The sequence below is a fragment of the Mustela putorius genome, unplaced genomic scaffold (assembly GCF_011764305.1).
Source record: "Mustela putorius furo isolate JIRA1106 unplaced genomic scaffold, ASM1176430v1.1 tig00003901_pilon_pilon_pilon, whole genome shotgun sequence".
Taxonomy (NCBI): Eukaryota; Metazoa; Chordata; class Mammalia; order Carnivora; family Mustelidae; genus Mustela; species Mustela putorius.
The window spans coordinates 19,638,765-19,654,215 of record NW_025422049.1 but is presented as its reverse complement, the minus strand read 5'-3'; the positions used below and the strand labels follow the sequence as shown (position 1 = coordinate 19,654,215).

General features: G+C 36.2%; 1 protein-coding gene across 10 annotated transcripts in view; it reads left to right on the top strand.

The window, feature by feature from the left end:
* The window catches only part of PWWP3B (PWWP domain containing 3B), a 28,933-nt gene extending 13,756 nt beyond the window's left edge, over positions 1–15,177 (top strand). For all 10 annotated transcript variants that reach the window (XM_013049668.2, XM_004779967.3, XM_004779966.3 and 7 more), the window contains 2 exons: positions 8,751–8,885; positions 11,403–15,177. In XM_013049668.2, coding sequence (XP_012905122.1) covers positions 11,620–13,710 — 2,091 coding nt within the window. In that variant the 5' untranslated portion in view covers positions 8,751–8,885; positions 11,403–11,619 and the 3' untranslated portion in view covers positions 13,711–15,177. The remainder of the gene's footprint in view (positions 1–8,750; positions 8,886–11,402) is intronic.
* Positions 15,178–15,451: the final 274 nt, after the last annotated feature.

Sequence of the window (15,451 nt, the reverse complement as noted above, 5' to 3'; positions counted from 1 at the left end):
TTATTTATTTGACAGACAGAGATCACAAGTAGGCAGAGAGGCAGGCAGAGAGAGAGAGAGAGAGAGGGAAGCAGGCTTCCTGCGGAGCAGGGAGCCCGATGCGGGGCTCGATCCCAAGACCCTGAGATCATGACCTGAGCCACCCAGGCGCCCCAAGGGAGAGAGAATCTTAAGCAGGCTCCACACCCAGGGGAGAGCCTGATGCAGGGCTCAATCTCATGACCCTGAGGTCACAACCTGAGCCAAAATTAAGAGTCAGATACTTAACTGACTGAACCACCCAGGCCCCCTTGATAGCTGTAGTCTTAAAATCAGATAGCATGAATTTTCCACTTTGGTATTTCTATCCCAAAAGTGGTCTGCCTATTCTAGTTCCATTATTTTTCCATGTATACTGTACAGATATCTTTTCAATTTCTTCAAAAAGTCTTCTGAGATTTCGGTTGAGATTGCAATGATTCAACAGATATGTTTGGAGGGAAGTTACATCCTAAAAATAGTTAATCTGTCAGTCAGTGAACATGATATATTTCTTCATTTATTTAGGTCTTCTTTGATATCTTTCATCAATTTTTTGAGGTCTTCAGCATACAAATGTATACATATTTGTTAGATTTGTCTTACCTTAGTATTTCCTAGTGTTTTTTTATGATATTATAAATGGTACTTCATAAAACTTCCAAACTTTAGGGGCGCCTGGGTGGCTCAGTCATTAAGCATCTGCCTTTGGCTCAGGTCATGATCCAGCCCTGCATCATTCTCCCTACTGTGCGGCAAGCCTCCTTCTCCCTCTCCCACTCCCGTTGCTTGTGTTCCCTCTCTCGCTGTGTCTTTCTCTGTCAAATAAATAAATAAAATCTTAAAAAAAAAAAACTTCCAAACGTCACTATATAGAAATAAATTGGGGCACCTGGGTGGCTCAGTAGGTTAAAGCCTCTGCCTTTGGCTCAGGTCATGATCCCAGGGCCCTGGGATCGAGCCCTGCATCGGGCTCTCTGCTCAATGGGAAGCCTGCTCCCTCCTCTCTCTCTCTGCCTGCTTGTGATCTCTGTCTGTCAAATAAATAAATAAATAAAATCTTTTTTTAAAAGAAATAAATTGTTTTATATTGACCTTACATCTGCTGATACTGATAAACTACCTTATTAGGTCTAATAGCTTTGGGGGGGAGTTGTCTACATGGATCATCATGTTTGCAAATAAAGACAGTTTTATGTCTTCCTTTCCAATATGTATGCCCTTAAATTACTTTTCAGGCATTACTGTATTGGCTAGTATCTCCAATATAGTGTTGAATAGTATTGGTGAGAGTATACATCCTTTCCTTGTTCCTGATGTTAGGGGAAGAACTTTCCATATATCATCATTAAGTATGATGTTAACTTCAGGCTTTTTAATAGATATCCTTGATCATATTGAGAAAGATCCTTTTAATTCCCAGTTTTTTGAGCTTTTTTATCATGAGTGCCTATAGCATTACATAAGATGCTTTTTCTGCATCAGTTGAGATGATCTTCTTTTCCCCCTTTGGTCTGTAATACGGATATGGTAAATTACATTGATTTGCAAATGTATAACTATCTTTACATTCCCAGGATAAACTCCATTTGGTCATGATATATTATCCTTTTTCCATATAATTGGCCTTTTTCTAGATAATTTTCTACATCATTTCTATACCTAACTAATATCATTGGATCCATTTGTTTGTTTATGAGAGATATGGATCTGCAGTTTACTTGTTATGGTTCTTTTTCCAGTTTTGGTATCAGGTTAATGCTGATATCAAAATATATTGTAGATTGTATCCTTCTTTTTTTACTTTACCTTTTTTCACTATTGTCATCTCTCTTGCATAGGGTACATTATTTTAGCTTATTAGCTAAATTTTTTATTATTAGCTAACCTCTGATTTGTACCTGGAGTTGGTCTTTGGCAAGAGATATATCTTGCCCCTTCCTCATCAGTAGCTGACCCCTGCTTTTATTCATGTAGGACCCTGAACCTAACTAAGGGTTTTGTACCCCACCTCAGGGGCAGAGGTTTTGTTTTTAATTTATGTTATTATGTTTTGTTAGTCACCATACAGTATGTTATTAGTTTTGGATGTAGTGTTCCACGCTTCATTGTTTCCGTATAACACCTGGTGCTCCATGCAATATGTGCCCTCCTTAATACCCATCACTGGGCTCAACCATCCCCCTACCCCCTACCCTCTAAAACCCTCAGTTTGTTTCTTGGAGTCCATAGTCTCTCATGGTTCATTCCCACTCTGATTTCTCCCCCTTCATTTTTCCCTTCCTTCTCCTAATGTCCTCTGTGCTATTCCTTTATGTTCCACAAGTAAGTGAAACTATATGATAATTGACTTTCTGTACTTGACTTATTTCACTTAGCATAATCCCCTCTAGTCCCATCCATGTTGATGCAAAGGTTGGGTATTCATCCTTTCTGATGGCTGAATAATATTCCATTGTGTGTATGGACCACATCTTCTTTATCCATTTGTCTGTTGATAGACATCTCAGATCTTTCCATAGTTGGGCTATTGTGGACATTGCTGCTATGGACATTGGGGTACATGTGGCCCTTCTTTTCACTACATCTTTATCTTTTGGGTAAATACCCAGTAGTGCAATTGCTGTGTCATAGGGTAGCTCTATTTTTAACATTTTGAGGATCCTCCACAATGTTTTCAGAAGTGGCTGTACCAACTTGCATTCCTACCAACAGTGTAAGAGGGTCCCCCTTTCTCCACAACCTCTCCAACCCTTATTGTTTCTTGCTTTGTCAATTTTTTTTTACCATTCTGACATGTATAAGGTGGTATCTCAATGTGGTTTTGATTTAAATTTCCCTGGTGGCTAATGATGTTGAACATTTTTTCATGTGTCTGTTGGCCATTTGTATGTTTTCACTGAAGTGTCTGTTCATGTCTTCTACCCATTTCTTGACTTGATTATTTGTTTTTTGGGTGTTGAGTTTGAGAAGTTCTTTATAGATCTTGGCTATCAGCACTTTATCTACAGTATCATTCACAAATATCTTCTCCCATTCCGTGGGTTGCCTCTTTGTTTTGTTGACTATTTCCTTTGCTGTGCAGAAGCTTGATGAAGTCCCCAAAGTTTCATTTTTGTTTTTGTTTCCCTTGCCTTTGGAGACATGTGTTGAAGGAAATTGCTGTGGCTGATGTCAAAGAGGCTACTGCCTATGTTCTCCTCTAGGGTTTTGATGGATTCCTTTCTCACATTGAGGTCTTTCATCCATTTTGAGTTTATCTTTGTGTGTGGTGTGAGGGAATGATCGAGTTTCACTCCTCTGTATATAGCTGTCCAATTTTCCCAGCACCATTTACTGAAGAGACTTTCTTTTTTTCCATTGGATATTTTTTCCTGCTTTGTTGAAGATTATTTGACAGTAGAGTTGGGGGACCATGTCTGGGCTTTCTATTCTGTTCCATTGGTCTATGTGTCTGTTTTTGTGCCAGTACCATGCTGTCTTGATGATCACAGCTTTGTAATAGAGCTTGAAATTAAGCAACAGATACCCCCAGTGTTGTTGTTCTTCTTGTTGTTGTTATCATTGTTGTTTTTAACATTTCCTTGGTGGTTCAGGGTCTTTTCTGGTTCCATAAAAATTTTAGGATTGTTTGTTTCAGCACTTTGAGAAATGTCATTGGTATTTTCATCAGGATGGCATTGAAAGTATAGATTACTCTGGGCAACATAGACATTTTAACAGCGTTTATTCTTCCAATCTATGAGCATGAAATGTTTCCCCACCTTTTTGTGTCTTCTTCAATTTCTTTCATGAGTGTTCTGTCGTTCCTAGAATATAGATCCTTTGGCTAGGTTTATTCCAAGGTATCTTATGGTTTTTGGTGCCATTGTAAATGGGATTGATTCTCTAATCTCTCTTTGTACAGTTACATTGTTGATATATAAGAAAACAGCTTATTTCTGTGCACTGATTTTGTATCCTGTCACATTTCTGAATTGCTGTATGAGTTCTAACCATTTGGGGTTAGAGTCTTCTGGGTTTTCCATATAAAGTATTGTGTCATTTGCAAAGAGAGAGAGTTTGACCTCTTCCTTGACAATTCGAATACCTTTTATTTCTTTTGTTCTCTGATTGCTGTTGCTAGACCTTCTAGTACTATGTTGAACAATAGTGTCAAGAGTGGGCATCCTTGTCATGTTCCTGATCTTAAGGGAAAGGCTCTCAGCTTTTCCTCATTCAGAATTATATTTGCTCAGGGTCTTTCTTAGATGGATTTTATGAAATTGAGGAATGTTCCCTCTATCCACATATTGTGAAGAGTTTTATTTAGGAAAAGAGGCTGTATTTTGTCAAATGCTTTTTCTGCATCAATTGAGGGGACCATGTGATTCTTATCTCCTCCTACTTATGTGTTCTATCACATTGATTGATTTGCAAATGTTGAACCAACCTTGCATCCCAGGGATAAATCCCACCTGGTTGTGGTTGTGGTGGATAATCCTTTTAATGTACTGTTGAATCCTATTAGCTAGGATCTTGTTGAGAATCTTGGCATCCATATTCATCAGGGATATTGGTCTGAAATTCTCCTTTTTGGTGGTGTCTTTATCTGGTTTTGGGATCAAGATAATGCTGTCCTCATAAAAAGAGTCTGGAGGTTTTCCTTCTGATTCTATTTTTTGAAACAGCTTCAGGAGAATAGGTATTATTTCTTCTTCGAATGTTTGGTAGAATTCCCCAGGGAATCCATCAGGTCCTGAGCTGTTGTGTTTTGGGAGATTTTTGGTCAGTGCTTCAATCTCATTACTGGTTATTGGTCTATTCACATCATCAGTTTCTTCTTGTTTCAGTCTTGGTAGTTTATAGGTTTTCAGGAATGTATCCATTTCTTCCAGGTTGCTTAATTTATTGGCATATAGCTGTCAATAATAATTTCTGAAAATTGTTTTTATTTTCTTGGTGTTGGTAGTGATCTCTCCCCTTTCATCCATAATTTCATCAATATGGGTCCTTTCTCTTTTCTTTTGGGTAAGTCTGGCCAGTGGTTTATAATCTTATTACTTCTTTCAAAGAACCAGCTTCTAGTTTAGTTGATGATTTCTACTGTATTTCTGGTTTCTAATTCATTGATCTCTGCTCTAATCTTAATTATTTCCCTTCTCATCCATGGATTAGGTTTAATTTGTTGATTTTCCAGATCTTTAAGGTGTAAAGAGAGTTTGTGTATTCAAAATTTTTCTTTCTTTTTTTTTTGAGTGAGGCTTGGATGGCTATGTATTTTCCTCTTAGGATCACCTTTGCTATATCCTATAGGTTTTGAACTGATGTGTCTTCATTCATTCTCATTGGTTTCTACAAATTATTTAAGTTCTTCTTTGATTTCCTGGTTGACCCAAACATTCTTGAGCAGGATGGTCTTCAGCTTCCAAGTGTTTGAATTTCTTCCAAACTTTTTCTTGTGATTGAGTTCCAGTTTCAAAACATTGTAGTCTGAGAATATGCAGGGAATAATTTCAATCTTTTGGTATCAGTTGAGAACTGATTTGTGACCCAGTATGTGGTCTGTTCTGGAGAAAGTTTCATTTGCTCATGAGAAGAATGAGTGTTCTGTTGTTTGAGGGTGGAATGTTCTATATATTTCTATTAGGTCCATCTGGTGCAGTGTGTCATTCAAAACTCTTGTTTCTTTGTTGATTTTCTGCTTAGTTGATCTATTGCTGAGAGTGGCATGATGAAGTCTCCTACTATTAATGTATTCTTATCAATATGTCTCTTTATTTTTGTTAACCATTGGCTTATGTAGTTGACTGCTCCCATGTTGGGGGCATAGACATTTACAAGTGTTAGATCTTCTTGTTGGATAGACCCTTTAAGAAGGATATAGTGTCTTTCTGTATTTCTAATTACAGTCTTTAGCTTAAAATCTAATTTGTCTGATATGAGAATTGCTACCCCAAATTTCTTTTGAGGTCTTTTAGCATGGGGCATGGGGCAGAAGTTTTTTACTTCTACTTCACTCCCTACCCATCCAGCAGCAAAGGATCTTTGCTTTTGTCCTGGGGATAGGAAGGTTTCCTGTCTCTCCCTTCCTGGATACATGGGTTTTGCTTCTACTCTTCCCCCAGAAGCAGTGGCTTTTTACCTGTACCCAGGAGGGAAAGGTTTCTTGCTTCTCTTCTGGTGACTTAAGGCTTTTGCTTTTCATAATTGAAGGGTTTGGATAAGTGTATGGTGCTGTGTGTCTGTCTGCCAGCAATAGCTTTTTGCCCTCTACCTACCTCAACCACTGATATGGGATCTTTTTGATCTCCTGCTTTGGCCCTAGTTATGTGTTTCTGGTTAAGGACTGAAAAAGAACTTGGCAGTGAGTGAGTGTATAAGTATCTGGGATGCCAGGTATTCCAAACTATACTAGCCCATTAAGAATTTAAGAATTCATTAAAATTTCAGCTGATTTCTTTTTACCTGCTTGCATGACAGCCATCTCTGCCCCATGCTTTGCCAAAAGTAAAGCAGTACATGTGTCCTTTAATGGGGCTTGTCACCCTCTGTAAGTCAGTTTACCAGAGTTCTCTGATGGGCTCAAGGAATGTTACAGTTTTGTAGATTATCTAGATTTTTATCATTGTTTATTTATGGGTGACATTCTCTTATGCTTTTTCATATCCTAAGTGGAAGTGGAAGTGGTACTTTCTAATAATGTTATGTATGGGTTATTTTTGTTTTCTTTGTTATTAAATATGCTTTAGAAAGAAGCAGATAGTTTCTAAAGCATATTCATAAATGGATTTTATTATGTTTATGAAATGTTTCTACTTAAATTTATTTTTTTAAATTATTATTAGTTAAAATCATTTTATAGTATCATATGTAATACATGACTTCTTTGTATACACTTCTTTGGATTTTACACATGTATAGATTCATTCATATAATGAGTACCACCGTCAGAATACAGAAGAGTTTCATCACCCCACAACTTTCTGTGCTGTTCTTGTATATTGCCACACCCTCCCCCATCTGTAATTCCTGACAGTCAATGATCATATGGTCATCATTATACTTTTCTCTTTTTGAAAATGTCTATAAATGGAATCATACAGTATTGTGGCAGACACAACCAAAGTGGCTCACCTCCTTCTGTAATTCCCCCTCTTGAGAAGTGTAGATAGATCCTGTGTCTTGTTTCTAATCAATAGACTTCAGCAAACATGATGGTAATCATTCTTATGATTATATTAGGTTGTATAAGATAATTTTATGTTAAATTAGATGCACAACCAGGTACGGAGTTTTAAGTTCCATGACTCCCATTACATAACCATTTCAAATTCATTAATTAACTCACCTATTCATCCAGGCACATTTACAGACAGTTTTTATTTGCAGTGAGGTAGGTACAGTGTATCTTAGTGATTAAGAGCATGGATTCTGAAGTCAAAGTACCTGGATTAACGTTCTGTGCACCACATGCTCTCTAGATATGCTGGTAAATGTCCATTAACCTCTAAAGCCTTACCTCTGAAATGGGAATACTCATAATACCCACTTAATAAGAGTTCATGGATCAACAGAGATGGTGTATACAGAGATCCTGACAGAGCATATGGCACATGATTAGAAACACTTTTGGCTTCTACAATCTTTGTCATTATTATGAATAATACTACTGTTCTTAGGCAAAAATGAATTGGTTACGGGACTCTCTTCCATGAAATAACTATCTAATTATTAAATGAGATAATGTGTCAAGTGTTAAGAACAGGTTTAGATACTATTAGATCTATAATTAGTATCTATCTTCATTATAATAGTAGTAATAACAGGCTTTATTATTATTGGTTATCATCCTTCTCCTCTTATTTCTACAGAACAGTGAAATACAAAATATAATCCAAGGAATTTTTTTCCCCTTTGCATTTTGTTTGGAAAATAGTAAATTAGCATTTCCTGATATATGTGCAATATAGAAAATAGACAAATGAAAGAAATTAGGGTTTTGATGTAATGTCTGTACTTTATTTGCATTTGTTTCTTTTTCCAAACATGTGAAATGAGAAGACAGAATAATTTAAATTCAACACAGGAGAATTTTAATGAACAAAATTTACAAAATACATTTCAGACATATAAATAAAGACATGTAAATTTTGAAAATTTAGTTATCCCCACATTGAATAGCCTGAGTGAAAAATACCAACAAAATATAAGAAGGAATTTCCAATTATTGATGAAGGTATATAAAATGGGTACTTTCCTGCCAAACCAGGCATTTTTCTGACTTTAGTCAAAAGTAGCCATGTTTGTGAAGAATTCTATGAAACTTTCCTAAAGCACTTAGCAGAAGAACTGAATAAAAGGAAAGACTTGCCATGTTCTAGAAACTGAAAAAAAAATTGTAAAGAAACCATTCTCTCTAAAATATGTACTATTTTAGTGCATTCCCAGTCACAATCTAAATGAGCTATCTTAACGGAGGTTTATCAGCTGGGTTGTAAAATTTACCTGTAAAGGTAAGGTGCCAGCAAAAGCAAGGTAAAAAATATGTTAGGAATATTTTAAACTAGTCTTTTGTTTTTTAACAAAGTGGTTGCTAACCTCTTTTTATCAAAATATCACACACCCTCAGACTTGAATGGAAATTAAATGGACACTTGCCATTTGACTTTAAACTTTTTGGGAAAATAAACAATTTCTACCCTTTCCTACTTCAGCAGTTTAATTTGGCAATTCTCCCTTCTCTGATTCAGGGAGGTGCCTTCTGTCATTCCTATCACAGGGAGGGGGCGGAGCATTCTTTGAGAAGCTTGGAAGTAAGCTGTGCCGGGCCAGTCTTGGGGGAGGAGCTGTATTTCACCAGTCTGCAGCTGACAAGAAGCTTCAAGGTAATGGCTGTCTGAAAGCTAGTTATTTTCTAGGGACTTCTCAGGACCCTGGAGTAAAGATGAGGAAAATAGGGAGGGTGGTCTTAGAGTGGTGGGGAGGGTATATGCTTTTGAGAGAACTGCTGGTGTTTTGAAGGAATTGATCCTTTGGAAATTTTTTATCTCCCAATGCTTTAGAAGTCCACAGTAAGAGAAGGGGTGATCAGATTACAGTCTCTATATTAAGGCTTCTGTGCTGCATAGCCGTTCATGCTAATTTACTGACTTGATATTCCATGTTTATATTGTTAATTTATTGACTTGATAGTCCATGTTTATATTATTAGACATTCTGTTATTCTTTAACTTTTTAGGTATTTATTAATCTACACACAAAACATGATAGATAAAAATATTTGACAGCTTGGGGGAAAATACTTTAAATAGATTGCCATATAGAGAGATTATGTATTTGTCATCTGCACATGAGTATGGAAAGGGGAACATGTATGTAGATGAGTGAAGACATTTGCACATACCCATGCGTGTATATATGTGTGAGTAGAAGAAAATTTGGGAGAAAATAAAAGATGTTAGCATTTCTGGGTGGCCAGGTTACTATTTTAATGTTATTTTTCAGTCTGTTTCAGCATTTTTAGAGTAGATTTCCCATGATAATTTTTATAATCATGAAAGAAAAATAAAGCTGAAACAACATACCCATTTTGTTTCAAACACATAAGAATTCATAGACACATGCAGACATGCAAACATACCTTGTTTTTTTGCTGATAGGGGAAATTTTTCTAGACCTAATCAGAAGCCATGTAACCTGGCTGCTGTGTCTGCTACAGTCCTGCACGTGACCTCCTTGCAACTCATTCTTCCAGACCACAGGTATGGCTGTGGTCAACAGGGCTGTGGTCTGACAGAGAGGAAGAGTGGTTTGTTTCTATAAGCACTTCTTAAAATGATTATCCAGCTTGATTTAATCATACAACAGAATACTGTGTATCTGGGGAATAGAAACATGAACTTCTACATCTAGTGATTTGAAATGTCTGAGAAATAGGATGACGTGAGCAAAGCAAATTATAACATAGTATTTATCATATGAGCTCTCTTAAAATGAAATATGTAGGTTAATGGTAGGTATGTATGCTACTACTGGACTTGGAACAAGGCTGAGAAAAACATGTCTGTCACAGTATTAATGGATTTACCTGTGTGGTTGGAGAGACAAGCTCTCTATTTAAAATACTGTTAGGATGTTATTATTATATTTATTCATTTACTTGGTTTACATCATCAGGGAAATATATTGAGATAAAATGTTGCAAAGCTGGGAAAAAGCCTCATTTAAAGTAATTCATACAAAATCAAGTGGAAAATACTTTTTTGTGTGGAATGATGTTCAAACTCTTCTCTTAATTGAGATCTAATGATGGTTTGAAGTGATATGCATTCATTTATACACATAAAAAATTCTGTAAAGATAGAAAATATTCCTAGTGAATATTTGTATAGAGCTGTACTTTATTTTTCATATATCTTTTTGTATCATTTCAGTTTTTAATAAGCTTCTGTATGTTTTATAGCCAGAAATATTGTAATTGAAGACATTATAATCTTGTTATAATCCTACAGAACAAAACCCTTGGGCCTAGAACAAAAAATTATAGAAGCCTAACACAGTTCCTTGCTGGCTAAATGTCATTCCCACCCTCTCTAGAGAAGGATATGATAGTGATTGCGGCACTGTCTGTACTTCTTGAGGAGTCTGCAGTTCTGGCTTTGGTCACAAGATGGCACTTGCCAGGTTTCCCGAAATTCTCCAAACCATTTTTATGAAGTAGGGAAAGCAATGAAACATATTTTGTATTTCTGAACTATGAGACAGTATATCTAGTGTAATTAAAATTCTGTTGAAAAAGTTATATATTTAAAGAAGGAAAAATCCACATAATGGTCAATGTGAGGATTCAAACAAAGCTCTGTGGTCTGACTCATAGTAGACACAGGGTAATTGTTACTTCTTTTCCCTCTTCTCCCCACCTCACAGTATTCCTGAGACCAATTATTTCAACATGAACCAAACAGATTAACAGTATCACACAGAGAGAATTTAAAATAATAAGAACAAGAAGAAAAAGAAACATATCTAAATTACAGATGAGATTTTATCGTAGTGTAGAGTCCCCTTGCCCTAGGTATAATATAAGGGGCACCAAAGTCCCATGGTATGTAATAACATAGAGTCCCTGACACACCACTTCAGCCTCATTAACCTCTGAAATATGTACACAAATTTACTCCTTAATATTAATGTGCAATAACAAGGGCATGTTCTTGAATTTGAGATATTATAAAACCATTTCTCCACTTCTCATTCCCCCAGCTTACATTATGTTGCATTTTTCTCCTCACCAAACTTTGTTCTTTCTTTTACCTCATCTTTGTTTGCAGCTGCTCACTTCTACTTTGGCAAAATAATTTTATTTGCTGATATTTTTCTTCTTTTCCTTTTCCATATTCTAGTATCCTCCATATTGTCCCATTCAAGCAACGCGTTCACGCATCCTTGGGAAATTCAGCTGGAGAAGAACAGGCCACACAAGCTGTGTACCCTTTGTAGTTCTAGGACAAAAGAGGCTTTGGTCAGAGTATAGCTTTTGGTAGAAATTGCCTTATAGTGTCAAGAATAGCCAAACACCTCAAGTTCTGCTAGTAACATTTTGGCACACACTAAATCATAATGGATGCCGAGTATGTCCTGTGCAATTGGAAAGACCAGTTATGGCCAGCAAAAGTTTTATCTAGATCTGAGATGTCATCAAACAGCAAGAGAAAAAAGACATTTTCCCTAGAAGTTCAAATACTCTCACTGGATGAAAAAATTAAAGTGGAAAGCACAGAAACAAAGATTCTAAATAAATCTCAAATTGAAGCCCTTGTCTCCTCACTAGAAGCACAGTCAGAAGTCAGTTCTCCACCTAGAGAGGAAACAGCCTATGAAAGGTCACTAAAAGCGGCACTGGATATTCTGAATGAAAAAACAGATTTGAGTCAAGCAAGCAGTTCAGATGAAGAAGCAACCTCTACTCTGTCTCAAAATGATTTACAAAATCTTTCTGATTCACCCCCTCGTAAGAAGTATCGGAAGCATGAAGGAGATGGAGACTTATCAAAGTGTCTTGAGGAAAGTGAAAATGCAACATCCCTGTCAGTAGCTAATTTAGAGAATAATGATTCCCTGTGTGATGATAAATCGCGGGTGCATGCAACCATTGATACTCTTGCAAGTGAAATGGAAACAAAGTCATCAGAAAACTCCAGCTGGTATGAAACTTTTCCTTCACTTTCAGAAGATGAGGATGAAAAAGAAAGCAAGAAAAAGATTGATATCTTGGCAGTTATGCCTCTGTATTCCACAATCAAAGAAGAAGACGTATGTGTTAAAGATGAAAAGTTCACTCCAACTTGGTCATCAGACACCTTCATTGTTCCCAAAGCTGTGAAAGAGGAGGCACAGGATATTTGCCCAGAGACCCTGGCTGTTTCCTCTGAATGCTCTACCTTCTCAGAGAATACTGAAGATCCAGGAGAGGGTCCCTCAAATCCGTGCTCAAGTACCAGCCAGAATCAACCTGTTGAATCAGAAGCAGGTGCTGCGGCATCCCCCAGGCATTGTTCATGGGAATGTCAGGTTTCACTTAGTGCCTCTAACCGTGTCCTGGATTACTCACTCCTTCTTAGGAATAATGAAGGAAATCTTCAGAGACTGGATTTTGAAGAACTTGGGGAAGAACTTCAAGCTTCTGATAAGTCAGCGCAGCTAAATCCTATTGATGCTTCCATATTAGATGACAATGAGGAAGATGAAGAACTTCCACGCTTTGTTTTTAATTATGAACCTCGTTCATTTGAAACAGGAATGATAGTCTGGTTTAAATATCAAAAATACCCATTTTGGCCAGCAGTGGTGAAAAGCATCCGGAGAAAAGAGAGAAAAGCAAGTGTGCTTTTTGTTGAGGCAAGCATGAATCCTGAAAAGAGAGGCATTAGGGTGCCTTTTAGAAGATTAAAGAAATTTGATTGTAAAGAGAAACAAGCACTAGTGGATAAAGCCAGGGAGGAATACAGTGAAAGTATTGACTGGTGCATCTCGCTGATTTGTGACTACAGAGTTAGACTAGGTTGTGGTTCTTTTGCCGGTTCTTTTCTTGAATATTATGCTGCTGATATTAGTTATCCACTTAGAAAAGTAATCAAACAGGACACCTTTAGGAACTTATTTCCAAAGTTGCATAATGAGAATTCTGCAGAACAGATGGTTGTCACTTCCCAGACCAAGAAAATGTCCTTCCAGAAAATTCTTCCTGACCGAATGAAGGCTGCTCGGGACCGAGCCAACAAGAACCTAGTGGATTTCATTGTGAATGCAAAGGGAACAGAGAACCATCTTCTAGCCATTTTAAAAGGCAAAAAAGGGTCCAGGTGGTTGAAGTCATTTTTGAATTCAAATAGATTTACTCCCTGTATTGAAACATACTTTGAAGATGAAGATCAGTTGGATGAGGTTGTGAAATACTTACAAGAAATCTACAAACAAATAGATGAAAAAATGCTGACTCTGATAAGAGATGATAAAATTAAATTTATCCTGGAAGTTCTTCTGCCAGAAGCAATCATTTGTTCAATTTCTGCTGTTGATGGATTAGATTATAAGGCAGCTGAAGCAAAGTATCTAAAGGGACCATCTCTAGGATGTAGGGAAAGAGAATTATTTGATTCAAAAATCTTATTTGAAAAGAGACGGAAACCATTAACAAATGAAGCTCATTAAATCTCTTGAGAGTCCAGACCATAACAGGAAACTTTCATAGATACTAGCTTTAAAAAGTCGCTGAACAGTTCTAACATATATTTTCCAGAAACGGGAGAGTTTGGATACTGTGTTCACTTTTTTTTTTTTTTTTTGCCATCTTTAAGATTTGCGAGTATTACTACATCTTTGTTTCTTTTTCTTATGCTTCTTCAAAGTCAGTTTTATTAACATATATCAGCAGTTCTACTTTCCCATACATTTTTAGAATGCATAATTCCTAAATTATTTTTACGGGAAAGTACTGTTTTGTTTTTTGACATTTTTTGTGTCTCTGCTGTATGGTTAAATACAGTGTGCACAATCAGTTTAATATTAAAATTGCACTGGTGTTAGATATTAAGGGAGATAATTAGAAAATAGTCTAAAGGACATCACTTATATATTTTTTGCTTAATTTTTATAAAATATTAGGTTTTCTCTTAAGATAGTTGAATTATTTTTCCTGCCATGCCTATTTATTTTTGGAAAAAAAATAACTCTGAGACATGGAACCAAAGATAGAGAGATGCTTTGCTATATATTATAACTAACTGCAATTGCCTTTGCAAAAAAAAAAAAATAGTCTAATTCAAAAATAAAGTAAATAGATTAACTGCATGCAGTCTATATGTGTGTGAATAACATCTCAGCATGCAGAAAATAATTTTGGCAGCCTTTAACAGGATTGCTCATTTTATGTTTCCCTGAAATTCCATTTATGAGAGTGTCTGTTATTCAGTAGCTGAATGGTTTCTTAAAACAGGCTTTTGGCTGTCTTCATTAGTAACAGTGACAGTATCTTAATATAGCCTTCTGACCATATGTGGAAGGCAGCTAGAGTCATTGTATTCACGGTTGACTACTCTAGATGAATGAGTCCAGGCCTATTGCTTAAGAGCTATCTAGTTTGATATAAACTATAGAAAATGCAAGCACTTTGTTCTGAGTCTTGTATCTCTGAATACATAGTCATTTGTTTCAAACCAAGCAATCTTTATCATCTGGTTTATTTGTAAAATAGTTCACATTGGTTCCAACAATATAAATGCCAACTGGTGAGTCATTCCAGGCTACTAGAAAGAGTAGATGGACCAGAATCTGTGAATTTGGAAATGGGTCACAGATAAGGCCTCCATTTGGCCAAAGTTGACAATTATCTGAATCTGTTTTAAAATAAACAATTAAAAGTTAATGTTTGAAGCCAATGAAGTGTTTATTCTAACTTGAAACAAGACTTCAGTGAGAATAAATGTTAGGGGAGCTACTTTATTTTAAAACCTTGACATAAATATAAATGCTAAAGACTTAACATGAAACTGTCTGCATTGTTACTTAGTGAGACAAGTGTCACTCTTGGGTTTTTGTTTTGTGTACACATGGCTGCAAGTTTATGTAAAATTTGCAAATTTGATGTTTTGATTTGCAATAAAGCTATTATATCTTTCACCTTGGATGGTCACTTTGTCATATTTCAGATTTTACAGCTTCATAAGTGGTGTTTCTGTGAAAAGAAACATACAGACACACACATATATATTATAATTTGTTTGAAATTTTTGCCTGTTGTAGTCATAATTTTAATACTTGTTATATGTTATCATTCTAAATAAATATTCATTATCATGATTGATTTTGTATTATTTTAAAGGAAAGCCATCTAAATTGTATAAGCTTCAGATTCCACAGAACCTTATTTGGACCCTGCCTGACAAAGACGTAG